Source organism: Vanessa tameamea, chromosome 14, assembly GCF_037043105.1.
Source record: "Vanessa tameamea isolate UH-Manoa-2023 chromosome 14, ilVanTame1 primary haplotype, whole genome shotgun sequence".
NCBI lineage: Eukaryota > Metazoa > Arthropoda > Insecta > Lepidoptera > Nymphalidae > Vanessa > Vanessa tameamea.
The window spans coordinates 11442760-11470739 of record NC_087322.1 but is presented as its reverse complement, the minus strand read 5'-3'; the positions used below and the strand labels follow the sequence as shown (position 1 = coordinate 11470739).

The window sequence follows — 27980 nt, the reverse complement described above, 5'->3', positions numbered from 1 at the left end:
AAACACTGTAGTATAACGTCAATTTCGTCAACTCAAGCTGCGTTTGCCATAATTGTATATTACTTTTTAGTGAATAAAAAATAATCGAAAAACGCAATCTAAATGGCTGATAAACCGCCAGAAGATGGATACATATCCGTAGTTGATGAAGAACCAGTATTTTTTGAGCTACTTAAGTGGGATTCGTCTCAATCGCAAAAGCAACATGAGCCTCGGAGTTTAGAAAAAGCAAAAAGTCCAGAGAAAAGCGTGCCGAAGCCTAAAGACGACTCGGATCCGTTTGATTTGAGTGATAGCGCTTTTATAGACTCCTACCGACTTTCAAAAGATCTGGCGCGAAGCCTTTGTGAGGAATTAAAACCTGTTATGCCGGAATCTACAAAATCTATTGAATTCTCAGTAGAGAGTAAGGTACTAAGCATTTTAATTCTATTTTTGTTTATTTTTTTTGTAGTGTATTAGTAATATATAAATGTGATAAGATTTCTTTATTTCTTTATTTCATAAATTTTATTTATATGATTATATATATAATATATAAAAAATATTTAAGTAATTATTTTTAACATGATTTTGTTTGTCAAAAGAAGAAAGTTTAAATCTATATGATTTAAACTTAAAATAGTGACCTTAACAAGATAATAATTGGACATTGTACAGAAATGTACCAAACATAAACCTATAGAATTGCTTAAAGTTGTTAATATTTAATAGAGAAACAATTTTATATCTTTTTCATTCTACTTTCAAATTTCTTTTTTTTAAATCATAATAAATTTTATTTAAGTAGGTTCTTGGAAGTAGTTTTATATCACCTCCAGGCTATTTCAAATAACAAAAATATATTTATGGCTATTGTATATTGTGTAAAAGAATAATTGTAAAATGACATTTATAAAAATACCTGCAATGTTTTGTTTCACCAGTTCTCCTCAGGTCCGAAGTGTTTATTTCTGAACCACTGGTAGATATTTAACTATCAATAAGCAAGTGTAACTCTGCTATATTCAAGATTTTGACTTTTGGTTGATTATTAAATATAAAGGCATTATTATATATGAGTAAGTGCTACTACCTTTTTTAAAAAAAAATCTTAACAATTATTTGTTTTTCGTAGGTTATGGCGACACTCTCTTTCTATGCAACGGGCAAATACCAAAAGTCAATAGGCGGTAGAACAGACCCCAACATAACACAGTACTTTGTATCAACGGCAGTGATACAAGTAACAGAGGCCATGAACCATCCCACAATTGTTAAAAAATATATACATTTTCCTCACTTGAGGAATGAAAGAGAAGTTGTTAAAAATGGGTAACTTTGATTAATAATGTTCTAAACTAATATTAAAAATGCGAAACTAACTCCGTCTGTTTATCTGTTGCTCGAAACTACTAAACCGGAATGAAATTTGGTATAAAGCAAGCTTGAACTTCAAGGAACGACTTTTTTATGTTTAATACCTAATGAGCAACTCCTAACATGAGTAGAGCCACATTCAACAACTAGTTACTTATTGTTTAATGAAAATATTGAGTAATATTTAACATTACTGTTGAAGCAAAAGTTATTCAAAGCTGTTTAACTAACTATTTTATATTGAAGTAAAAATAACATATGCCTTTATACCATTTAAAATAACATTCTGAGATCCAATTCTTAAACCATTAACTTTCTTCTAGTTTTTACATGAAATATGGTATACCCAATGTGGTTGGTTGCGTGGACTGCATGCACGTACCAATTGCAAGACCGGATGATGATCAGAAGAAACATTTCAACAAATCATATCATTCCAAGAAAGTTCAAATTGTAAGTTATAGAATTTTAGTAAGCCTTTAAGTATATAATAGGACTATGACCATTCAGTAAAAGCCTTTAATCTTAAAACTAATCTTAAAACTATCACGAGCTACCTGTATATATTATAATAGTGTGTAGGTAACTTTTCCTCAAGAGGTTTTTGCCAGGTAGTAGGACATTTACAGTATATAATTCGTTTATTGATAGCAAACAATATATTGTCCTAAACGTAACTTGGTCTGCAGATCAGCGACAGCAACATGAACATAACGAGCGTGGACGCGAGCCCGGGCGGCGCGCTGTCGCACGACGCGGCGCTGGCGCGGCACGCCGTGCGCATCGACCTGCAGAGCCTCAACCACGCCCGAGAGCTAGTCTGGCTGCTTGGTGAGTCGTTACGTTCTCCAGACATAACAAATGTTTCCTCGTATCACCAGTACTTCGGTACGTTAATTGGACTTGCAAGTGGCTTAAATTAAATTAAACTAAAAAAAAATATTACTTCCTTTTTTCAATACTTTTAGTATTTATTTCAGACAAAGTTATAAGAGTTAACAACTAAACATAATCAAAAAAAATTATAAACCCTATTGCTTTTGCTAACACTACAAACATGCATCACTTGACAGCATAATGTGTTTCTTTTTGGAAGTATTTATCCAAAGTTTTAGAACCTTTCTAGTTATATAATATTATCATTTAATTCATTAAATTGTATCATCATTTTGTAATAACAACTATTGTATTAAAATTGAAAAAATATTTTGCATTATCCACATACCTGCATTGCATCCACCAACCCGCATTGGAGCAGCGTGGTGGAATATGCTCCAAAGCCTTCTACTCAAAGGGAGATTAGGCCTTAGCCCAGCCGTGGGCAATTTACAGGCTGATAATGTAAACTATTGAATTTCTAGGTGGTGCTCATTACTCCCAGAAGCCATACATAATGGTACCAGTACCGAAAATAACAAAAAAATCTCCCGTGTCGCCTGAGAAATATTACACAAACATGCATGCCCAAGCTCATAGTGTTGTAACGGAAACAATTAAACAATTAAAATCTCGATGGAAATGTCTACAAGCAACATGTAATAAACAATTTGATCCTCCAACAGTAGCAATGATGGTCGTAGCCTGCTGTGTTCTACATAATATATGTAATTCACACGGATTGCCCGTCGTGCAGATGACCCAGACAGAAGAAAGATTGGAGGCAATGAAACAAAGAGTCGCCAACACTCCAATATCTCGGAAACAAGTTGAAGACCCAAGTGGTGTACAAGCGAGAGCTTTGTTGATTGAACGTCTGTGGAATGAAAGGAGAGTAACACCGGAATCTTGCTCAAACACTAAGAAGAGAATGTCAAAAAAGGATAGGATATTAGAATCTCATCAGCCTCATCACCATCCCCACCAAATGGCGCCACCCCAGAGCTTGCATGAAGATCCTAAAAGGCCCAGGCTGGTTATGAATAACCCATATGGTTTAGGCGTCGGAGTGGCTCCCGGGTGGGGACACTATCCTCAACATTAATCAAAAATATACTTCACCAGTATTATATTTGGATCTGTAAATAGAATTATTGAATAAAAAAGTATATTTTAAGAATTACCAATATTTTGAAATGACATTTAAGGAAATATATTTGAATAAATTTATTTGTAAATATAATTGTTTTATTTATTATTAATGTGCTAACGCTCTTTATCACAGTGACGTCACCCGGGTCTGGTGACTGATTTGATAACAGGTAATAAGCTCTCCGCTCTGATAGGACCCTAATCAAGTCTATCATACTACAGTAGTCAATGACCTGATTAAAAGTCAAAAAGTGGATATAGCAATGTTAGAAAAATTATGCTTGCATAACAATCTTAAAATATTTTTTATGATATATTTGTAGTAAGATTAGTGTAGATTAAAATAAAATACTTTGTTTATGATATATTTATATAATGACAACTTTATCTATAAGGAGTACAGCTTATAACTAAGCGTAGTGATCCGTTTTAAAAACAATAGAGTGCTTTACAAATTCGTCTACTTCACATTTATTTATTAATAAAATAAGAAAATATTTAATATAGTGTAGTGGTGAATATGTTATTATTAAATCGCACATTGTAGAATAAATTATTAGCCATTTTTATTTTAAATATAAATTGTTGCCATCTCATAATATTTAAGATATCTACTTAAAGTACAACAATATGTAAATTTTTAAAAAATTAAAAATAACAATGAAGATCTTATTCGGGGCCAATTTATATAAATGTATTAAAATTCAATATTTTCGACACACTCCTAATATATTGGCTAATTAAAAATATACAATGTGACATAAATTTTATTTAGTCTCTAGCGAAGGCCTGTGCGATTTGATTGGCTAACATCGAAGCGATCGCCATATTGGAACAATTGGCAGTGACCATACAAGATTCGTCGTCTATTTTCACAGATAACAAAACTAAATCTTGCGATGACATCATTCGACCGGCGAACCTGAAATTTAATATTAATATTTTAAAATATATTTTTTTTAGTATTTCTTCCAAAAGATTCTCAATTAATCGGATATAGGAGGTGTTAGACTCTTGTGTTACCGAGACACACAAGCACGAGAGGCCGTCAATGTTTTGCCTTTTTTTCCGGTCGACACTACGATAGCCGTCATATCGAACTATCAGTATATACATATACATAGTATCTGTGTTTGAGCATATACTTGTGCACTTAACACCTGATCTATAAACATATATCATAATATATGTATCTAGTATTGTATAGTAAGCGGCACGCGTCGTGTGCACAAGCTCGACCTGCGCAGTAGTACATTTTTAGGTCTCTTTGGAGGAACGAAGGAGCTGGGGATGCTGTGGATGCTGAGGCTGCACGCGATTGGCCCTTCAGTCGATACATGTCTACTGGACTCTCACTTGTCATTCGGCTGCTGTAATTTCACCGAAAAAGAACTTGGTCCCACTACTGACCATCTGTAGAAGAGCGGATTAATCCTGCTTGGCCTGCTGGTCAAGCCGGGTACGGGTCTTGGGGTGTTCCTTCTTGCCCAGGCGTTTCCACATCGGTAGCTTGGAGCTACCGTGTCAATGAGTTTTGACCCAGTGGGACCTGACCCAGTGGGTCAGGGTCTAATTGGCCCAGTGGTGTGCGCCCGTCCGTGCTCACGACTCATGCCGGCTATTATAACTCGTCGCTAGGTGGCACCTCAAATTCTTTACAGCGTTAGTAAGATTCCAGGTTTTGCTATATAGTATTATACCTCCGAAACCTTATATTTACCTCAGAAAGTTCCCAGTAGCCGTTACGGCGGCCACGTTGGCCGTCTCGAACACTCGCTTGCACACGGCTTGCTCGTTTTCCAGTTTCGCAGCTTGCTTATTACACTGACCAAGGAAAACATCGCACTTAATTTATATTGTCATATAGATACCGAATTTAATAGTTTTGTAAGTACGCGACATTAACAATCCCTTCCATCGGTAACGTTCGAACCAGCCTTGGTTACAATGGCTGACTCACCTATCAAACCGGATCAAAACGATAGTAAGTATTGTTGTGTGGTGATAATAAGTGGGTGTATACTAGTGGCTAACATGTGTTTATGTGCGCGTGTGTACCTCGGTCATGCCCCGCAGCCCCTTGTGCTCCCGGTCCCAGCGCGCACTCGACATGCTGACGGCGCGCATCAACTCCCCCACCGGCGGAGTGATCGACGCATTCACCTCACCTGGCAGCGGAGAACACAATAATTATTACTGTATATAGTAGGCGATAACCGAAAAAATATGTAAAATATAAACACAAGTTTTTAATGAGACCAATCCTGCAATGAATCGGTTCCACAAATGGTTCCATCTCCTAGATCACTCACCCAACGAACTCATGACGGTGAATTCGACAGGCTGTATGGTGTCCGCGAAGTCCACGCCGAGCGTGCCCGTGACGCTGGCGCCGCCGCCCAGGCGTGGGATCGCCGCGAACTCGTGGACAGCGCGCGCTCCTGTTAGCGTCTGCGGAGAATATTCCACTTTAGGATGTCGTCTCGTGCGAGCGGGGGTGCGGGGGGCGGCCGGCTCACCTTCCGGCTGACGCGGATGTTGTCGATGTCGTCGGGCGTGTGGTTGGTGAAGGTGAGCTCGACGGCGCACATCTTGTGCGAGTAGAGGTGCGGCGCGCGCGTCCAGCGCCGCGAGACGCTCAGCCCGCGTGACGTCACGCGCGGCACGACCTCGGTGCGCGTGGGCGGCGCCAGCGCCGGGCCCACCGGCGTGATGCCGTCCGCTGGAACGATCGGGTGATACCAGCAGAGCTTCGCGTAGCTGTATGTTTGATCTAGGCTGGAGGGCATCTATTAGGTGAGACCTAATAGTTGCAGTCCTTTCCCTTCCGGTCTAGATCCCGATTTATATATGTATGTGTCTGAGCGCTGCCGATATCGATATTTAGCGTTTGGAATATAAATGGCTATTTAGGAAGAATCTACTGCACCTTGTGATTCCTAAAATTATAAGCTGAGTTGATAAAATATTTACCATTCCGAGGTGGTGCTAACTTCGGTAAAGTATAAGATTGTTTTAATAAATACTAACCGTCTTCAATTCCAGCAGGTGGAACCGTTGGAGGGGATAAGAATCCCCCACAAGTGGGCGTCATGGTCGGCAAAGAACTGGCAACTTCGTCCAGTTCCAAAAGTAATTCTAAGTTCGACTTCTCATTCTTCTTATCCTTTGCCTCTGATTTTGGTGTTTCCTAATGAAATACACACAGCAAATCTTTCTTGTTCTGGATACATTTACATTTTTAATTGGTATTTAAAACAACGTATAATTGGTATGTAAAAGTGCTGTTAACTAGTGAAATCTTTGTCCACCTGTTGGAATTAAACTTTTATAGAAGTAGTTTAATTCCAATATCATAAATCTCCAAGACAAATGCCTACACAGCGGCCACACCTTCCTCGAAAATTTCATGTTTATTTTACCAAGAAATATTAAAACTACAAATGTTTGCTTGAGACAAAGCATACCTCAAAGTGCAGCCATCGCAATTTCAGCTTTTAATGTTTTGACTTGTATTGTATTAAAGTATAAGCTTCTGCCCTTACTTTTCTTTTTTTTTTATCGTTTGATAATTAAAAAAATTATTATTATTATGGCTTTACATTTTGAGCGTTCAATTGTATCTTTTCTATTTACGATACCTTTTGATCTTCTTTCTTGTTATTGTCTTCACTGCTCTCCGAATTCGCCGTCTCACTCTCCGAGTTCGACGACGTGTCGCTATCAGACTCAGAGTCCGATGAGTCCGAATTGGATGATCTGTCGAACGAAAAGTGTATAGCCCAAAGAGGCTGACCGGATTCTCATGACAGATATATGCCACGGGAAAACGTACCCTATGTCTTATAAATAGGATACATTTTTAATAACATCGATTTCATTTACGTTAAGTGGATCAAGCTTGCTATCTACCGAATATCTACTATCTACTAGAGTAACTGCTGAGTTTCTTGAGTTTCTTGCCGGTTCTTCTGTGTGGAATCTACATTCCGAACCAGTGGTAGCTTTACTTTAAACAGTTTGTTAAATGACGATTCAAAGGTGCGTGTAAAAGCCTATTTGAATAAAGTATAATTTGATTTGATACAAATTCTATAATGGTATTTATATCAACCTAAATATTCAAGGTCGATTATAAATATTTTTTAAATGTTACGATGACGTTATTATTATTAATTGGAGTAACTTACTTGTAATTGTTCGTTTCTTTAGGTTTATTCTCTTTCTTCTCAGCATCGTTTGATTTTTCCCTAAAGAAATAAGAAAAGCTTTAGCTGACGGCAATAACGAAACTCTGTCTAACCGCTCGGCTCAAAGGTAATACTTACTCATCAGAAGAATCCTCCGAACTGCTAGAATCGGTCGAGGTTGATGACGAGGATCCTGAGCCGTCGCTGTCTGGCTCCGAGTAGAAGCTTTTGTTCTTCTAAAATTTAAAATTAAATTATAACTAAAGTTCAAAGAACCTCTCCTCTTTAAATATTGTTCCACAGCGCTGTTGAAGTCTGATGGTATTGGATTATGGCTTAACTACATTCGACATGTGGTTAAGCAGCTGCATCGGAGGAGCGCTAGACTAAAGTTCTTATGAGATGATAAAGCCTAAGCCGAGTTGAACATTTACAGGCTATTGCTTACATTAAGGTAAAAGTATAAAACACCCTTTTAAATATTTGAAAAATCAACCAAATGTAGTTTCCGTGACTTTTTGGGGGTAAAGCAATCAGTCTTCGGCCTATAAGCTGTATTTATCCAAAGAAAACTATATCGATCAGTTAATTTGTTGCTGCGTGAAGGGGTTTTTAAAGAGAACAATATGTTAAAGGAATTCATTGCTAGTGATGGAAATACTCGCTAATTGACACTCATTTTATTTGCCTCAGTATCCCATAACCATAGGAAAAAATCCTCACCTGCCCCTCCTCAACTACAGGAGTACTAATTGGCATAGCAATTTCACGAAGCTCTGCTGCAATGGTCTCCCGAGGAGCTGAAGGCAGGGGCCGGTACCCGTTAGCAGCCGATCCGATGTACTGGGAGAGAGAGCCTACCGTGTACTGGTCTCGTTCTAGAATTAATAATTAATACTTTTTATTAGTTACATTGGTGGTACACGTTTACCACTGCTATTTGATAAAATAGTAACCAGAGAGGCTTGAAAAAGACCAATTGAATTACTCATTGAAGATAGTATCTCCAACACTGATTTCGGCCAAGCTGATCTTTCTTATGGGGGACCAATCAGCTGCAAAGGACTGGAAGAATTTCAGGCGCTGGACTTAACGCACTTTCTGAGGATCGAGAGTGAATGCTCTACAAAATGTACAAACTTGGGGCTGCTACTTGGGAGAAAAACTCGATAACTTTTTATTTGCCTGACCTGGAAATGAGCCCCGGATCTCGAGCTCAGCAGGCTTAAAAGCCGCGCAACGACATTACTAACGAATGTGCTCTCTATATCTATAGCAAGTACAGCTCACCTTTGTAATTACAGTGCACGGTAGGTTTCGGTTTATCCGGACAGAATATGTGCTTGGCGTACTGGCTGAGCAGGCCGGCGTGCTCCGGCTCCACGAAGCGGCGTAGCATGCGCGCCCGGTCGCGCACGTCGTAGCTCGCGTCGTAGCGCGCCAGCGCCAGCACGTACTTGCACATGGGCAGCGTGTCCGGCTGCGTCAGCGACAGCTTCACCGCCAGCGACAGCAGCTGGAGCTTCACCAGCTCGTCCTGTGAGATGACGAAGCACGCATGCAGTTCACGTGCGATTGCGTAGCGACGACCGATAGGAAAAATATGACTCCACGTCCATCAATGATATCTCACCTGATCGGCGAAGTTAGACGCCATGTGCGCCAGTATGGCCGCGGCCCGCGGGTGCTTCGCCCCGTGCTCCGCCACGAGCCACACCGCCGCCGCGCGGGCGTTGCCGGCCAGCCTGCAGGCGGACATCGGAAATGAAACAAGCGCGAGGAACACGAATGAGTACGAACAAGCGCCTCCCGCGACCTGTCGGAGCGCAGCAGCTTGGCGGCGCGCGAGACGGCGGCGCGGGCGGACGCGGCGCCGCCGCCCACCACGCGCTTCACCACCACCACGGCCTCGCACACGGCCCACTCTGGAACGGGACGCCGCTGTTGATCGGTGTCGCCGCTCGGAGGCGGCGGCGAAACCGATTCGCATAATCATTAAAACTCGTAAGCGTCACCATCTTTGCTCGACAGCAGATGCAGCAGTCCGTTGAGGCACGTCTCGGTCTCGGTGTGGATGGCCACGGCGAGCCTGCCTATGGCCTGTATGGTGGCGGCCACGAACGCCTTGTCGTTGGAGGTGACGTAGGTCTGATACTCGCGGAGCACGACCGGCGCGCTGGCCTCCGTCGACAGGTTGGTGAGGATCTCCAGCTTCAGGAGCTTGATGTGGGTCGGGTCGGAGTTCCGGACGAAGAACGATTTCAGGAACGGTTCGAAGATTGACTGTGATAAGACTTGAGGTCATTATTGTTTCAATAATTTGGAATAAGTTAAGACTAGTATTGGAATATATGTACTCCTATAAGTTCTCATCGATTAGAATATAAGCAAGATTTTCTGTTAAATTTTGTCAATATTTTTATGCCCTTTATACACAATCATTGAATACGACGATTTATTTATGGCCTCTAATAAAACATGTTCAAATAACAACAATATTTTATCTGCGGTTGTATATTATGAATAATCAGTTATGTATGGCGTGTAAATGAAAGATTCTTACCCGCCTAGTGACCGTGAGGGAGGCTATGGAGTTCAGTACCACACTCTGTACTTCGATTGGTGCTCGCAACAAACGAACCATGGCTTTCGCTACCGGCTGCAATTCTTGAACTGTATAACATAAAACAAATTAAACAACGGATTTTACATTTGCTTAAGCCAATAAGCAAATGAGAATCTAAATTGTGTTGGGACTGTTTTACTATTGGTCGGTTAATGTATCGTGTATATTCTCCAATACAATTAATTCTAGACGACGAGAACTGTTTTTGAATCGTGTTGTGTAGAAATGTTTCAATCCAAACACAAATAAAATTACTTGGATTTAAAAACAATCGTTCTATTTTGGTGATGATTTTTACATTCACCGTTAAATACTATTGTAAATATTAAAACTTTATTTTTATTTATGTTGATTGACAAGGTTCAATGAACAAGGTTCAATTAATTTTCATCCAGTTTATCTATGTGAGATTAGTTACTCGACTATATCAATTACAAGTCCGTCTGGGTAGGTACCACCCACATCAGATATTCTACCGCCAAACAGCAGTACTCAGTATTGTTGTGTTCCGGTTTGAAGGGTGAGTGAGCCAGTGTAACTACAGGCACAAGGGACGTAACATCTTAGTTTCCAAGGTTGATGGGGCATTGGTGATGTAAGGAATGGTTATTATTTCTTACAACGCCATCGTCTATGGGCGGCGGTGACCACTTACCATCAGGTGGTCCATTTGCACATCCTCATACCGATATCATAAAAAAATTTACAAATCTTATGGAGATTAGAAAAAGATTACGAAGACGTGTGTGTGTACGTACGTAGTAAGCGGTACAAAATGTGGAGATATTTTTTGTATGATATGTAAAATTTGTTCAGAAACATCATCGATAGTCAAAAATATTCTTGAAATTTGAGCTATATACTTGTAAGGTTAAGGCTGTATATTAAGTGTGCACGCAAAACAAATGCAGTCTCCAGTCCCCGAGGCTCAACGTAAACCGAGTGAGAAAGAGAGAGGAAGAAAGAGAAAGCGTAACACTGTACGTACCGGGCCCGCAGTGGTAGAAGAGCTGCGCGACGGCCATGACGACGCCGGCGTTGCGGCTCTGCAGCAGCGGCTTGGCGGCGCGCAGCAGCAGCCGCAGGTCGGCGTCCACGCCCGCGCCGCCCGCGCCGCCCGCGCCCCCGCCCGCCGCGCCGCCCGCGCTGCCCTCGCTGTCCGACTCGTAGAACGGCTTGTCGCTCTCGCTCGAGTAGCTCTGCGAGGAGCACCACGGGTTGTGTAATCGGACTCGCCAGGTCTCCCGCAGGACTACGAGCTATTACATACTATCTTGGGCAAAAACGAGTTAGCCCCGTAGTTTTAGAGTAACCTCCAAAAATATAATACAGGTCATGATTTCCTCTGTTGACCAAATTGGTGATGCGGTTACTATTCCTGATCTATCCTTACAATTTTTTTATCCTATATTTCCTGGATTACGTGGAAGACATAATTATGTAGTTGCTATTGAGTACTAACATCATTATTCGGATTCGGGAAGCAGGTCTTGGCGTAGACAGTCAATACATTCAGCAATGTCAGCTGACCCCATTCGTCCACGTCGGCCAGCAGGGAGCAGAGTTTCCTACACAGATAAAAAATAAAATTTATCCTTATACTGTAATAACTTTTTTTTAAATAAATACCGTGTGTCTAATAGTACCTGTAACTTCTATGAATTAGGCTCATGCGATCTCCACAAACTTCGGTGAAGGCCATGGCTGCTGACCCGACTACTAAAGGTGCTTTATCAGACAACAGTTTGTCAATAATCGCGACGAGCTCTTCTTTCTGATCTGGATCTAGACTGGAAAACAAGAATAATATGCTAAAAAAATCTCTAAATAAAATACACAACAATTGAAATCAAACCTATCTGGTGCTACTGATTTTGCCTCCTCCAAAAAATTTAGAGACCCTGGGGGTACATTTTGTCCCAGTTTAGCTCCATCTTATGGTAGCGATATAGCTTCCCAAAAAATTTAAATTAAGAGACCCTCTGGGAGTACATTTATTTTCTCAGACTTGACCATTACCGACAAGGTGTTTTTGCCCTGCAGTCTAGGTTAAGACAGGTCTGATTGTAATATTAAGACGAGACTCACTTTCAAAGTTGTGCAAGTGGAAAATAATCGACGAAGAATGAGATACTAATATGTGCTGCACTAGTTTTAAGAAGAGCAACACATCAATCGATATAATCTGGATGACTTTTATAGAACAAGTAGCTCATGACTAATATACACTAAAGTCAACCAGATCAGGTATAAGCTCAGAGTGATAAGTTAATGGGTAGAAAAATGCTTGATCTGAGGACTTATTTTTATGTGTTTGTACGTTTTTATTGCCAGGTCACATTATAATCTAACCAGTAGGACACTTAAGGGCCTCAATTGTTGGTTGGTTGGACGGTTAAGCTTAACCTTGTGCACACATTATACCATGGAAGAGCAGGTCCATCTGACAAGTACTATTTTTATACTAGGAGCATCTTTTATTATTCTGTTTAAGCATTTTTTTTTTATTTCACTTTGCCATCAAATTTACCTGTAAAGCTTAGGAATGGCGTGAGCAGCTGTCTTCCTCACATATGGACTCATGTCACTGGCCGAGTCTCGTATTGCTAGCATTACAATGGGAACAATCATTGGTACACGAATCGACGACAGAACTCGGAGAGCACTCGCTCTAATCAATTGATTTGGATCCTGGAATAGAACAAATATATAATTCCTACAGTTAAACATTTATGGGTAGTGTCAGCATTATAAGGTATGAATCATCCAGTACAGATAGACTAAAAAAGAAATAAATCTTATGTGACTTTGTAGATTTTTTATCAGTTTTATTTGATAGAGCTAAATAAGTTTGTGTCTTATGCCATTATTTTTTAATAAATCTTTTATAATATTTATTATATTATTTAACTAGATATGAGTTCTTATTTCAAGTTGGTCATACTAAGTCAAACATTTTTTCTGGTTTTTATTTTAAACTCTTGCACCGGAGTATGAGTGATTTTAGTCTCTATATTTTCATTTTTAAGTGGAGCTATTAAATGCATAGTTTTGTTCTGATTACCAATTGCCATATGCTATAAACTAATTTATTTTTACCAGCAGCTATATTAAAATAAATGGTGTTTAAATAAAAAAAAATCCAAATTATTAGTGCCTAAGTATGTTAAAATTCTAATAATAATAATCTTAGATGAAAAACATAAAAACTGCATACCTTCAGGGCCCGTTGGAATGTACTGATGGATAATAAAGCAAGATCCTGCTGCTCTTCAGCATAACGCACAAGATACACATACACCAGCTTCTTAACTTCTATATTTTTTGAAACTACATTCTTAACAACGGCAGGAAATCTGAAATTTATTTTTAAAATTTTACTTTCGAGGCAGTGTAATTATTCCTTTTGCCTATGAAACATTGTAAAAAATATAAACCACTTTGCAATACAGCCAGTGAATGGACCATGAAACCTTATAAGAAATAAATTCACATAAATTATTTGCATTTGTAATTAACTTTTTTAGTGATGATTTTTAAGCAAATCATTAGCTAAAGCTTAATTTCATAGTTTAGCTGTCATGGTTTACAAGTCATGTATACTGAGGTAAGTAAAATATATGCCTCAGTAACATTAAATCTCTGAATTTGGTTTATAGGATTTTATCAATTATGCTCTGCCTTTCTACCATTCTTTTTTCTTTATTGTAATAAAATAAAATAGACAAAGAATTTAAAATTTAAAAAATATGAAGAATTATGATTGAAATACTTACAGATCTGATGCATCTCGTCCTTTAGCAATCATTCCAATGATTCTCTTCATAGCCTCCAGCTTTAAAGAATCTTTAGACCCATCCAGCATTAGTTTTAGGTCTTCATTCCTGAAGTGATTAAAATTCAAATTTAATGGGTATGTTTTGGAAACAAACAACATTTCAATTCAACCCGAAAATTATTCCAATAGTCAAAAAAAGAAAGTTTTGGTTACTCTTAAAGGTGAAACTGATTAAAGAAAATAACTAAAATCAATTGTGGAGAAGAAGATGAAGAGAATTATAACATAACACTTGTTATTATTTGTACTACTTCATTCAAGTTATTAGGATGAAATAACTTACTTTTTATAATCTGGTTGAAAGAAAGCTCCTGAGGCCGGATCACTAGCGGGATATTCCACTTCACCTTGGACAACTTTGTCATTGTTATAAGAAGAGGTGCTTGTCATTTTAAATTTTCAAAAACGAATGCTTACAATGAATTGTTACAAAACTTAATAATATTATTTTACTCCGCCACTTCGAAATCGAAAGTCGATTGTTGTCTATTGACGTTATGACGTTTAGGTTGTCACTATCAAAAGTTCAAAACTACGTTTCGTTATCATATACAGTACATTTAATACAATCATGTAAGTGATAAGAGGCAAACTACTGAAATACCTATATTATTTCATGAATTACAAAAAAAGTATTGCCAACTTAAGTTACGTTTAATTTACAAAATCTAACTCTAGCTGTTATATTCTTACTAGCGGCGTTGCCCTCTTGCGAGGAAGACAGGTACTAGGTTGGTTAGGGCGTATGCTTTAATTTAGGGTATGAGCTAACTCTGCTCGCAATTTAATTCTAACCTAAAATATAAGTTTAGCCATTTTTAAGCTTAGAATATACATTACATAAATAAAAAAGTAATAATCTTTTTCATTAATAATATTAGTAGGACGGAATAATATTTATCTATTAAACAAGAAAGGTACCGCAGAATTCGAACTATGAGTACCTTCGCTTTTTTTTATAATAATCGTGTCTCGTACGTGTCTATTCGAAGCATTCCAAGGGAAATAGCTTTAGGGATGTAGAGATTTTCCCATGTAACGACAACGGCACGGTCTACTTGTAGAAGAAATAAGATTAGGGTTGTCACTTTCAAAATATGAATGAAAAATATTTTGTTGAACGGCGATTGATACTATTTTTATTTAGTATTTTTAATCTATTTTACCTAAGTAACTTTTTTAAGTAAAGGAAAGTAAGAAGATACGTTTGTATTTACTAAATATCTTCCTATAGCTTATTTTAATCGAAGAAGGTGCAAAACTAAAACAAACCTTAGATTTACGTATTTCATGCGATTTGCTATATTTTAAATAATAAAAGTTATAGATAAATAAATATTTATTCATAATACAACATTGTAATAATACACTTCGGTCGTTATATCCATTTTAATTCCAAAGTTTCAATAACAGCTTCGTTGTTATGCGAAACGCGACGCTTATTTTTCTTGGAATATGCAATACATACGAATGGGATTTATAATAATGAGTTCTTCTTTTTTTTACATATTTGTTTAGGCGGACGTCAAAATAGGCTGATGGCAAGTAACCATTCCTTATTTATTATTCACCAATGGGTCGCCAACCTTGGGAACTAAGATGGCATATCCATTTTGCCTGTAGTAACATAGGTTCATGTATCCTTCAAGTCATCAGATAATTAGTCCACATTAAACCCGGAACGAATTTGAATTGTGATAACATAAAATTAAATACAAAATATGGATACTTAAATACAGTAGAATCTCGATTTATTAATTATGTTTATTAATTAAATAATTAAAAAATCTTTAACATTTTATATTCTGTAAAAATAGAATATATCTTTTATTCGTCCATGTTGATATTCATACACGTATAAAAATACTTATAATTTCCATTATAAGTATTTTTATAGAAAAAAATGAAATTGCCAGATCTAGCAGCCAATTAGATATTCTTGTATTTTTTGTAAATCGGATTCATATTTTTTTAAATTATGAATAAGAAAAAATACTTCTTATTCTTACTATTAGACTAATAAAAATCAAATAATTTGTCAGAAAATAGCATTCTTACCTAAGCTTAAGTTATGTCATATCATAATGTGTTATTTTTTCTTTACATAGTAATTATTATGAAGGCCTTTTTGGGGTACCCTAAGACTACGCCTACGCCATAGATTGATCTTCTAATAATAAGTAATAGCTAGCCAGTATTCAGCGTAAGTCTAGCCTCATGACATATAATAAACATAATTTTTTTGAATATTTTTCCTTTTATTTATTGCATATTATTCTTGCTGTATTTAAAGAACTATATAACATACGAGCTTCAAACTTCGCCTTATACCGGCAAACTAAACATTATATAAGTAGAATTAGTTAAACCATAAACTTTCCGTAGAATAAACGAAACGAAACCATCAACAGAATAGATGAATGTTTAAATAGACGTGTCATTTCAGTAATTACAGGTATCTTGTGTTACGGAACTTTTAGTGCGCAAGTCTCACTAGCACGTGGCAAATTTTGTACAAACGCGCTATTGACGCTCATAGTCGTCAATTAAAATTACCCATCGTTACCGTATCTTTCATGTTGTACGGTAATTGAGGAAAATTATGTAACATCAAAAATAAACAAGAGCATGTATTCTCAACAATATGTATATCAAGATTTACCAACTGTTATGAGCGTTTCAGATTAAGTAAGAAATAAATAAATAATTAGACAATTACAAACAAGGCTTACACTATGTATTGTATGTTTTAATCAATTCTGTAAAAACAATAATTTAATTTAAGTTATTTTTGAATTGTGTTGATAACATTGATATTAAATAAGAGGGTACTTTGACTTTTCTGTTCAATATTGTGAGTCACGTGATTTGTAGTGAGGCTTATATAAGTGATGGAAGCTCGGTACAGAACACTTTTACTTTTACTTTACACTTTACTCTTCCTGGAGCAGCAAGGTGCTAACATTTAAGGTACGATATAATTTTGTGATATAGTATAATTGTTATTGCTTGTTAAATTATTGATGAATATATGAATTGTGTTTTTGCAATTATCAATATACAAAGTTAGTATTATATATAAAAAGTTAGTATAATTGTATTTAACTAACATGACTGTATTTTGGATATTGAAAAAGAGTAACTACTGAGTTTCTTGCCGGTTCTTCCCGGTAGAATCTACATTCCGAACCAGTGGTAGCTTTACTTTAAATAGTTTGTTAAATGACGATTCAAAAGTGCTTGTAAAAGCCTACTTGAATAAAGTATATTTTGATTAAGGTAATTGGTTTTATTGTAATTATTATAATTGATACAATATTACGTTTACTACAGCTTTTATAATGGCTAAATAAATATTTGTGTTTCATATATAATCTTTTATTGTCTTATAACCTTAAAATGTAATAAAACAATAAAGAAATAGAAATTATTCTTAAAATATCCTGACATAATGTATTAAGTCTCTATAAACAAATCTAATAAGCGCGTGGGTAGCAAAATGCCGCCGGTATACGATCTCTTTCTTATATTCGCGGAACGAGCTATTTAATATCGGGAACAATCTCGGAATATGTAAAAGTTTGAGAATCTTACGAACAGTAACAAGGTGTATTTTAATTGGTCTCTTGTTTTTTCATCATAAATAGATTGAGGTCATAAAGACAATTTTATGTATTTTTAACCAAATGCCCATTGAACGCTGTTATAACATTTGTAAACACGATGACGTTCTTTCGACGGTTCTCCTCGGGTCAGAGTATTTTTGTAGTTTTTTTAATTTAATTCACATTATATCCTTTCGGAAAATGGAGTTGAAGAACTTTAGGATCGTGCGCGCTCATTGGTCAAATAAAAAAAGCGTGCGTTTCCCCGGCGTCCTGTTACGCACATTCGTTTATTTTCGGATTACAGCAAAGAAGATGTTAAATATAAAAATCTTATTAGTAAAGTATATAACTTGGTTTCAGGATATATATCTCAGAAGAAATTAAATAGCTGTAATTGATTTAAACAATTATGTCTTTTTTTAAAGAGTTACAGCTCATTGAGTTTCTTGCCGATTCTCGACAAAATTAGGGAATAAGTTATCTATATTCTAAATTTCATACAAATCTTTCCTGTCCACCAATTTTTACGCGATTGAGTTACAAACATCCAAACATACAAAATTCTACATTTACAATATGAGTACATATACAAAATGACTATGTCGAATATTATGATTTTATGTAATCTAAAGTAAGGCTCGGGATTAACTGTGCTATGATATAAGCCCTAAGTGTTCCAATAGGCAAATGCCTTCTCGGTTGCTTGGATATGAGGTTTGGAGCTGTTTCCATCACACTAATCCACTGTGTGTTGGTAAATTAATGTGTGGTAGAGTTTGACGAGCACATCTCATACACAAGATTAATGAATAACACAAATTATGTGTATGAAAACCAAGTGGTAGCTCCAGTAGACGCTGAAAGGCACCTAAATTAATGTTGTTTACACCTTTAAAGACGTATCACTTTGTATGTTACCCAATAGATATTAATTTTAAGTGCTTAGTGAGAAGTTGATGGTGTAACTTTTCCAATAAATAAATAAATAAAATGAATAAATAAATACACAAGCTAATATATTTACAGAAGAACGCGCTAAAGTTTCAAATATTTTAACAACTTATCCGCGATAATAAATGTTGCAATAGGAAGTATACGAAATATCTACTAAGGAATGTTAGCGAAAGATTTGTACAGGTTGCGAAACATTGTTGACTTCGAAAATTGCACAAAGTTTCTTCTAAAGGTGCTCTCACTCGAGATGTTTAAATACTTCGATCTTTCAATATTTTTCCATTATGGTTTCATGACAAAATCAAGATGTATACTACGTATGAATGCAAAATACAAATTGAAGCAAGATTTAGGAATTGGTTTAGATTGATGATATTTTACACAAATTACTTATTAAACAAAAGGCGCATGGAAAATTATGAAAATTAAAAGCGAGTTTAAAATCAAAAGCGAATTCATGTTCCAAGTGATGTGTGCAGTAATTAACAATTCGATGATATGTTAATTATTAATAATTGAAGGGACAACAACTTCAGACGTATTAACAAAAGGACATGTCGTTTCGCACTAACGGAATTTTGTATCAGCCTTTTCTTTTATACTCAAAGATGTATGCGATACTTATTATACATTTAAAAGTACAATAACGACATAACATCAAAGATTCCAATATATTTTGTATAATTTATATCAAGATCTCAACTAGGGATGCATCCATTGCATGATTATAATCGATTCTTAATTATATATATTCTTAAAACATATTAATCGCTTATGTACAATTAGGACTTTGGACAGCCCTAATCTCTGCCATGTCTATCAACTGGCAAATATCAATCTATGCACTTTCTCTCGTCCTTATTTTAATTCAGGTATTAAATAGATGCTCTTTAGCTTTTATCCATTTTTTGGCAACATATTATTAAATCACATTCAATAATACGAAATAACAAAAAGTAACACTTACTTACGTAATAATAAATATGAAAAACTGCTTATAATCTTAGTTTTAATCTTGAAATATATGTATTTCAAATACATATTTTCTCTGACGTGTCCGTCTATGAATATAATTTTATGAGCTGTCATTTACAAGACAAAAGTGATTTTCCTTCGTTGTTGTTTGTGTAGCGAACAATATATCAATTCAGAACATTGTCCTTACCTGTGTGAGCTCTCCTTTATACAACGTTTGAGCAGTCTGTTGGATGTTAGTGCTTTTATTAATATAAAACTTCACTAGAGTATTGCTATTGTCGAAATATTTAACTTCATGCATTCAAAGGAAGTCGAATTGGTTTGCGTATCATAACCTTTATAAGATCTCTGAGCCCGTTCTTGTATTATTAAACGTGTTCTTGTGTTACAAAGTAGCTCAGAGTAGAGTGTTCTAGAACATTATACGTTGAGATATGAACAATAGTTTCATTTGTGAAATGTATATTTTCTTTTATACATGGAAAGAGATTCAGCTATAGATAGATACCATATACCGGTCATAAAAAAATAATAATCGAAAAACCCAAAAACTTAAATTGTAATGCTGTCTGGAAATAAAAAGATGTAGGCAAACTTAACTAACAAAAATTATACATTTTGACTAGTATAGGATTGGAGACTGTGTCTAATGCTGTAGTTTTCAAGAAACCTAGCCCTTGTTACCACGTGTGTTAACAGATTTTCCCATTAAAAACAGTCAAAGCAAGTCAAAATTATTTGTGCCGATGCCGTTTTAAGACCGAATTTGTTTTTCGAAACCTTCTAATATATTGGAAAGAATAATAATTTCGTTTAATCTGTAGTTATGAACATCATCCCTACCCTCTTCCTATGTAGGGTAGGGTTCCGTATCCAATAGGGTGAAAACGGAATCCTATTACAATAATACAACAAACGCGATTTTTTGCTCGATATCAATAAATGGTAACAGGTAGGCACTTGAAATATTCGCAGAATATTCAGTTTTATTTAACTATTAAATTATTTTTTTTAGGATTCCGTGTCGTGTTGTGTATCTACTGTTGTTTACCTAGTTAAAGGTATGGAACCCTTCGTGCGCGAGTTTTGTTAAGTGTTATTATATCTGTTTCAAAGCTGCTACGACGAATTCTTCTTGAACTATAATTGAGTTAACATATTATTGATTCTATTATTGTTGGAGAGTGAGGTTCATAGGAAATCCTCCATATTTCTTTACACTATAAAACAATCATTAATTTCACCTTTTGTTAACAATCTACTGAATGCCATATACCATTTCTGACCGTTTTGTTCTAAGTTAGATAGTTCTAAGACATCAGTGTATTAGATTGAGAGCCAGTGATCGGCAGACTTACGGTATAGTAGCAAACTCCATATTACTGCCACGTATACTGCTTCACCTGCTGTTGGCGAAATGGAGGTTCACTATTCCCGTCGAGGGTTCCTTTGAGCGTGCCAAGGAGTCGAAAAGTATAAAAATTGACTTTCAAAACGTGATCGCAGCATGTCTGCCATTTTGATATCTTAAAATATATTAGAAAAAAATATAGAAAAAATTAATGGCAGACACTTATTCCGGTTCCTACTATATTTTTTATAATTTCAAAGTTACCTAAATTTGATACAAATTTGCGTTATTTCAGCAAAGCCTATATTTATATATAATATTTATATTATTATTATATACATATATTTACAAAAGCAGACACATAGGTCGGTTCTAAGGTGCAGGCAGACCACATAATACTTTCTTAGCTGTCCTAATGAAGGTGCTTTATTTTGATTCCCGCACTCTTAATTTCGCGAAGACTATTTATTTATTTATTTAAATGCTTTATTGACCACCATAAAGTTAATGGGACAAAAGGCGGACTTAATGCCTGAAGGCATTCTCTGCCAGTCAACCTTTAGGTCAAACAGAAAAACCATGAAGGCGGTAATCAAATGAATTAAAAATTAATTAACAATATATAACAATATATGCACATACTTATATAAAACTACATAAAAAAAAACATATACATACATATCCATATAGCAACTAGTGTTTCAGCATAGCTGCAATTTATGTGTATTATTTATATTATTATATATATATACATATATGAGCCGAGATGGCCCAGTGGTTAGAACGCGTGCATCTTAACCGATGATTTCGGGTTCAAACCCAGGCAGGCACCACTGAATTTTCATGTGCTTAATTTGTGTTCATAATTCATCTCGTGCTCGGCGGTGAAGGAAAACATCGTGAGGAAATCTGCATGTGTCTAATTTCAACGAAATGCTGCCACATGTGTATTCCACCAACCCGCATTGGAGCAGCGTGGTGGAATATGCTCCATACCTTCTCCTCAACGGGAGAGGAGGCCTTAGCCCAGCAGTGGGAAATTTACAGGCTGATTATGTTATGTATGTTATGTACATATATTTACAAAAGTAGACACAAAGATCGGTTCTAAGAGTGTGAGAATGTAATATTAATTAATAAAAAACATATTTTGATGTGTATCTTTTAAATCAAATAGTAAGCATCGTCTCACAACACGTGCCCTTCAATTCCCGATGATGTTTCGTGATCGTGAATTTCGATTTTATTCTTACAGAATCGTTCCACATGGGCGCGTTCGTGCTTATTTATAATATTAAAATAATAATAATTTGTTAATAATTATTTATAGCGTTTCTGTGAGTATTCATGCGAATAAATCTATACGATTCGGTTGATATTAGTAATTTCTTGTTCACGTTTACTATATAATTAATTAATAAAGGATTTGGTGCGTGTTTGATTGTATAATAAGATAATTAATTAGCGGAAACCCTTATTAAATGATAATATTATCAATCAATTGTAAGGAATAAAGCCGTTATATAACAAAACTTACGATAATATTAGGAACTACTCCTTCGCTCTCCTCACTGTCTTGGTATCACGAATTAGTTTTAAAAGGATGAATAAGACGTAAGAAACTTTATTGTCATGCAAACAAAGAGAAAATGAATTGAGGACACGGATAGAACGGCGTGCATTGAAATCAGCGAATTTTGCACTAACTTTTGTCATAGTTCCCTCGCTGAACTGTATGTGTGTTTGAAACTATACGAAAGAGTTAACGTCACCGCTTTTGCTTGCTCAAACCGAAACTCTTTCAACTTCAGAACGGTCTGAACAGTTTCCCACTACGGGCGCTCTACTTCAGTAACAGTAAATTGTAGAAATTATGTTCTCAGACCAAACTTTTGTAAGCCAGGGTGCATCTGAGTAGGTTCTTTCCAACAGACACAACATTACTAAGCATTGTTGCTTTGACGTCCAAACAGCAATACTTAGTAATACTCTGAGAATATGAATATATGAAAATACATATGATGTTTGGTAGATACCTAGATGTCCGAAAATCCACAAAATCCACAACAGCGCGATTTTTAAGACATTTTCTGCCTCGCACACCACTCTGTGGAACCAGCTTTCGCCGGCGGTTTTTCCGAACCGATACGACTTGGGAACCTTCAAGAAAAGAGCGTACTCTTTCCTGAAAGGCCGGCAACGCACCTGCAAGCCCCCCGGTGTTGCAGATGTCCATGGGCGGTGGTAGTCACTTTCCATCAGGTGAGCCTCCTGCTTGTTTGCCACCTCTAATATAAAAAAAAAAAAACCTACTAAGATGGACTTGTGCAAAGCTCTACCACTAAGAACGTGTGCCGCGGGCACCCTGGCTCAGTCCTGGTGTCCCAATAAATTAATTTTACCACTTTATAATATTAGTATTGATACATATCACAACACATTAAAAGTCAATAAATGTAGCACACTGCTGGCAAGTTCAGTCGGGCTTCAAAATGGAGTCGAGGAGATAGCTTAGAGCATAATACACTACTCTGGCGGAGTTCCATCCGCCTTGTGCATATTTTATCTGAAGATTAATCTAAGGTATCAAAATAAAATGTCATCAATTTCAGACTGAAGTGGTAGAGGGCTGGTAACGGATGTTTATCGAAAGACCGCTAGCTGTTGCAGCAGTCATAGAGTGGTGACCATGGCTTGGAAAACGCAGCGTTGGGCGCCCACGATGGATCCGTAACCCGGAAACCCGAACGGAAACGTAACGGAAATCAAATAACTACGCAACTTAACAATTAAGCACTTATCTCAGAAAATTAATTGCTTGAGCGGATTTGAAAGCACGATCTTGGCTCATTATCCACTTGTTCCAACAATTGAACTGTGTCTTATTTCAGATTTATAATAATATAATACACTATTATTTAATAGTAAATAAATTTATTTCTTATCTGTTATCATTTATTTCATTTTTTAAGACCGCTCGAATTGAAAATATTCGTGTGAAGTAAAAGTCAAATAATACTTTAACTCTGAAATAAGTACACTTTGTTATTACGGACAGTGTATTTGAAATAATCTTGACATGAAGAGGGCAATGCCAATGGCAGCACCTCAGAGGGATATCTTTTTGATAACTTAGGTTAACAATTGTCTAATTTACACGTCGAAATTATGAAGTCATTGTAAAAATTTTTGCTAGAGTGATTTTTTTCTTGGTTTTCTTGGAATAAATTTAACAGCCTATATTGAATATTCTTTTAATTAAAAATATTATTATCATAGTGTATTTATCTTCGTATGAAATAACAAGGAGCAGTAAATAAGTATTTTTTTTATTATTATTTGATAATTCTTTAAAAGTGAACCTCATTTTATTTTTTATTATGTAACATTAGGATAATATTTCTGTGAAATTGCACTAAATTCTTATCTCAACCGTGGCTATGCCATGTACTTTAATCCAGTGGGCTCTTACAGGCACTTCTGAATCGTCACTACAAGATTATATTAAAATTAAAAAAACGACTTAAACGCGCACGCTTATACGTTCATACGCATTATTTAGAAACCGAAATTTCAAGTTTTTGAAGTGATAACTTCTTATGGGGGGTAAACCGCTTCGTTACGTAATGCGTTACGGCGCCAGTTTGTCTGGCTTCCTTTTCTCTTATAAATTCTTTGTTACAATTCTTGAATATGTACATTAGAATTTTGTGTATGTACATACACACAAATTGTTTTATATATATATTAATATATTTTATAATCAATAAAAGATTTTATTAACAACTTTTCCTTACATTATCATATTAAAATACATAAAATTCATGTAATAAACTAAGTTCTTCTCAAGTTAAATTATTTCAATATCAAATAGTTCAACGTTGATTAGTTTAAGTTTTCACTTCTATCGGGCACCACGAGACGCACACGTATTTTTTTTGTTTTGCTAACCTAACCTTATTTTTATCGGTCACGGCACAATGCTTGTGTAATCCTGTCAGCAAAAGCATTGTCTTTTTTATATATTATATTATATAGGTAGGCGGACGAGCACACGGGTCACCTGATAGTAAGCGGTCACCACTGGCCATAGACAATGGCGATGTAAGAAATATTAATCATTCCATACCTCTAATGCGTATGTCGCTTGTGCCTGTAGTTACACTGGCACACTCACCCATCAAACCGGAACACAACCATATTGAGTACTGTTGTTTGCCGGTAGATTATATGATGAGTGGGTGGTGGCAGAAAGCCCTACCACCAAGAAAATGTCTGCAATTAATCGACTATTAGATTCTACCTTGCTGTGAGGTTTGATAATTGCCTTGGAGAATATCAGAGTATGAGTGCTTTGATTCTCGGATAGCTTGTTGAACAAGGCTACGTTAACTGTAGAAGAGGTAGAACTGCAAAAGCTTGGTCAGATTTTTTGTCTTTGGCCGAAGTATATTTGTATCTGCAAGCCACAAAATCGTTATATATTTAACAAACTCTAAAGTTGTCTGGATGCTTACACGAGCACAAGGCGCATTTGGCAGGCGCGCTTCTATCTTTCTTTTGACGGTCCGAACTTTTATGTCCTCCACATTTGACGCACCTATATGATCTCATGCAGTTAACTTTCAAGTGACCGTATTGTTGGCAACTTTGGCATTGGACAATATGTTTCGATTTCTGAGGATCTTCAAATTCTCTTATATCTATCTTCAAAATCTTCAAGTTTCTGGCTGTATTCTATTGAGTGGCAAAAGCGAGGTTTGCCTCATTTTCATATTTTGGTTTGGCTTGAAGATAAAATCCGTCCAGAAGAAAATGACCAAATAATTTCTGCCGAAATTCCGGATCCACTAACTGACTCAGAATTGTTTGATATTACCAGTCACGTGATCCACGGAGCGTGCGGTGCTTTTAACATGCAATCACCATGCATGGAAGAAGGAAGGTGTACGAAACGTTGCCCGAAACCCTTTACCAATAATACTATTTCGGATATCGATGGTTATCCATTGTATCACCGCAGATACCCTGAGAATGGTGGTCACTTATTTACAATGCGAATGTCGAATTCTACAAATGAAGTTTAAATTGATAATCAGTGGGTAGTTCCATACTCACCATTGCTGTCAAAAGCGTATATGGCACTTATTAATGTCGAGTATTGCAGTTCCGTCAAATTCATTAAGTACATTTGTAAATATGTTAATAAAGGTAGTGATTTGGCCGTATTTGAAGTACATTTATAAGCAGCAGCGAAGCTATCTGGCATATTTTCAGTTTTCCCATAAACGAAAGAGAACTTTCTGTCCAGCATCTTGCAGTACAACTTGAAAACGGTCAACGAGTGTATTTTACCGAAGACAATATTCTTCAAAGAGCATTTGAGACATCGAAAACGACACTAACTGAATTTTAAATGAAATTAAATGTCAAAAATCTAATGTATACATACTTTTAAATTTTGGCGAAACGTTTTATTTTCAATCTCATATGAATGAATCTATTTTAATTTTTTTAGAAAATATTAATTTTAGTGTAGCAAAGGTTTAGTAAAAAATTTATTCAATGTATTATAATTACTGAGTCACAGCAACTGGCTGGGTCAGCTAGTAGTAAATAAAATAATAATTGTATGAGAATGTTCTGCAATTATTTATAAAGGTAACACAATTACTGTTTTGGGGGGATTGCTGTTGGTCGACGCCTGACGGGAATAACTGATCGTGAGATAATTGATCTGTAATCGACGCCGAGGGTTGAAAATTATTAAAGTACTAATATCGCAATTAAAAACAAGGGCTGGTGGTAGAGAACTGAAAATTTAGTAAAATACTAAATGTATTTAGGTTTAATACTGTATCAGATATATTTTTTTTAATTGATAAAAAAATATTTTTGGGAAGGACCATCCTTATCAGTTAGGGGTATAGAAAATAGTTTATATCATATTCTCAAATCTACCACATATGAATCGAATAATAATAAATTAAATTTTAATAGAATAAATCAACAATATTACAGTTTACAAAGTTTTAAAATGAATCAACAATAATGTTGAATATAATTGTGTAATAATAATTAAGATTTATAGGAAAGAAACGAAATAGCGCAAGGTTATGTTAATTGAATACATTCTCTTACGAATGAGTATCTGTAAATTATTTTATGTCATATACATGGTATATGGCATATACATGGTATATGACATATACATAGTATATGACAGTGAGGGTTGCTCTGTTCCCAGATGATTGTATCGTCATTGTAAAATGTTAAACAAAATAACTAATTAAAAAGTCATTTAAATTTTGTGAGTTTGTTCGTCACTTTAAAAACCTTTGCTATCGGAGACTCGTTCCAGTTTTTACAAGTGCTTTGTTAACTTTTTCGAATTTTATTTTGTTAAATCCCTTTTTGAAAAATAAACGGAATTGAAACTTCAGTGGATGTTCGTATTGATTTAAAATGGTAGCTGTGTATATTAACAACCACGTTGGTCCAAAGGTAAACCGGATATTACCACGACTTAATGAATAAAAACATATGAGTGTTGCACTAAATAAATGTTTTTTAATGAATTGCACTCGTGCGAAACCGAGGCTGGGCGATATTATTTTCACATAACTGACTGCATTTGCAAGGGAGCAGCTATGTCATAATTATATTAAAAGTTAATAAGGCTTTTATCTCTGGATATTAAAATTCAGAAGAAAATGTATTCGCAAACACACTTGCGTGCCGTTTTATCTTCTGCACAGTTTCGGTTTTAAAAATAAAATATTATTACATTTCAAAAGGAAATGTAAAATTACGCAGAAGTAAACCTTATGTTGATAAAGATTAGTGATATATTCCTATGAAGAACCGTTATAATGGAAAATAATACTTAGAACCTTGGTGACGGCTTAAGATATTAGATGCTATAAACAAAGCCTGTCTTTCAAGAAAACAATGAGCGTTTCTTGACGACAAACTTTTTAGTAAATATATTTAGAAAAAATAAAAATAAGAGGTATCGACGGATACCCAGTTGGTTTCTTTCTCAATT

At 35.8% G+C, this 27980-nt stretch overlaps 2 protein-coding genes across 2 annotated transcripts; one reads left to right on the top strand and one right to left on the bottom strand.

Annotated features, from left to right (window-relative positions):
• Positions 1–11: 11 nt before the first annotated feature.
• On the top strand, positions 12–3478 carry LOC113402201 (putative nuclease HARBI1). Its single transcript, XM_026642386.2, has 5 exons — positions 12–411; positions 1118–1314; positions 1683–1812; positions 2049–2190; positions 2721–3478. Exons 1-5 carry the CDS (start codon positions 103–105, stop codon positions 3338–3340), a joined length of 1398 nt encoding a protein of 465 aa, XP_026498171.2. The 5' UTR covers positions 12–102; the 3' UTR covers positions 3341–3478.
• A 415-nt stretch (positions 3479–3893) lies between these two features.
• On the bottom strand, positions 3894–14550 carry LOC113402191 (AP-3 complex subunit beta-2). The gene is made up of 22 exons (XM_026642375.2): positions 14325–14550; positions 13980–14087; positions 13421–13559; positions 12734–12894; positions 11850–11993; positions 11666–11771; positions 11192–11402; positions 10141–10250; positions 9593–9860; positions 9394–9502; positions 9211–9322; positions 8868–9114; positions 8301–8455; positions 7716–7813; positions 7578–7637; positions 7029–7146; positions 6418–6577; positions 5907–6109; positions 5700–5838; positions 5446–5555; positions 5108–5211; positions 3894–4309 (listed from the first exon to the last, which is right to left on the bottom strand). The coding sequence occupies exons 1-22, from the start codon at positions 14429–14431 to the stop codon at positions 4159–4161; spliced, it is 3120 nt and encodes a 1039-aa protein (XP_026498160.2). The 5' UTR covers positions 14432–14550; the 3' UTR covers positions 3894–4158.
• Positions 14551–27980: the final 13430 nt, after the last annotated feature.

Bases quoted from the DNA above. Each gene is read 5' to 3' on its own strand.
- LOC113402191 (XM_026642375.2), bottom strand. From the start codon at position 14,431: ATGACAAGCACCTCTTCTTATAACAATGACAAAGTTGTCCAAGGTGAA. The intron at 6,110-6,417 runs GTTAGTATTTAT...CGATCGTTCCAG, and splicing joins ACCTGCTGGAATTGAAGACG to CGGACGGCATCACGCCGGTG. The intron at 4,310-5,107 runs GTAAATATAAGG...ATTAAATTTCAG, and splicing joins GCTACTGGGAACTTTCTGAG to GTTCGCCGGTCGAATGATGT.
- LOC113402201 (XM_026642386.2), top strand. From the start codon at position 103: ATGGCTGATAAACCGCCAGAAGATGGATACATATCCGTAGTTGATGAA. The intron at 1,315-1,682 runs GTAACTTTGATT...ACTTTCTTCTAG, and splicing joins AGAGAAGTTGTTAAAAATGG to TTTTTACATGAAATATGGTA. The intron at 1,813-2,048 runs GTAAGTTATAGA...CTTGGTCTGCAG, and splicing joins ATTCCAAGAAAGTTCAAATT to ATCAGCGACAGCAACATGAA.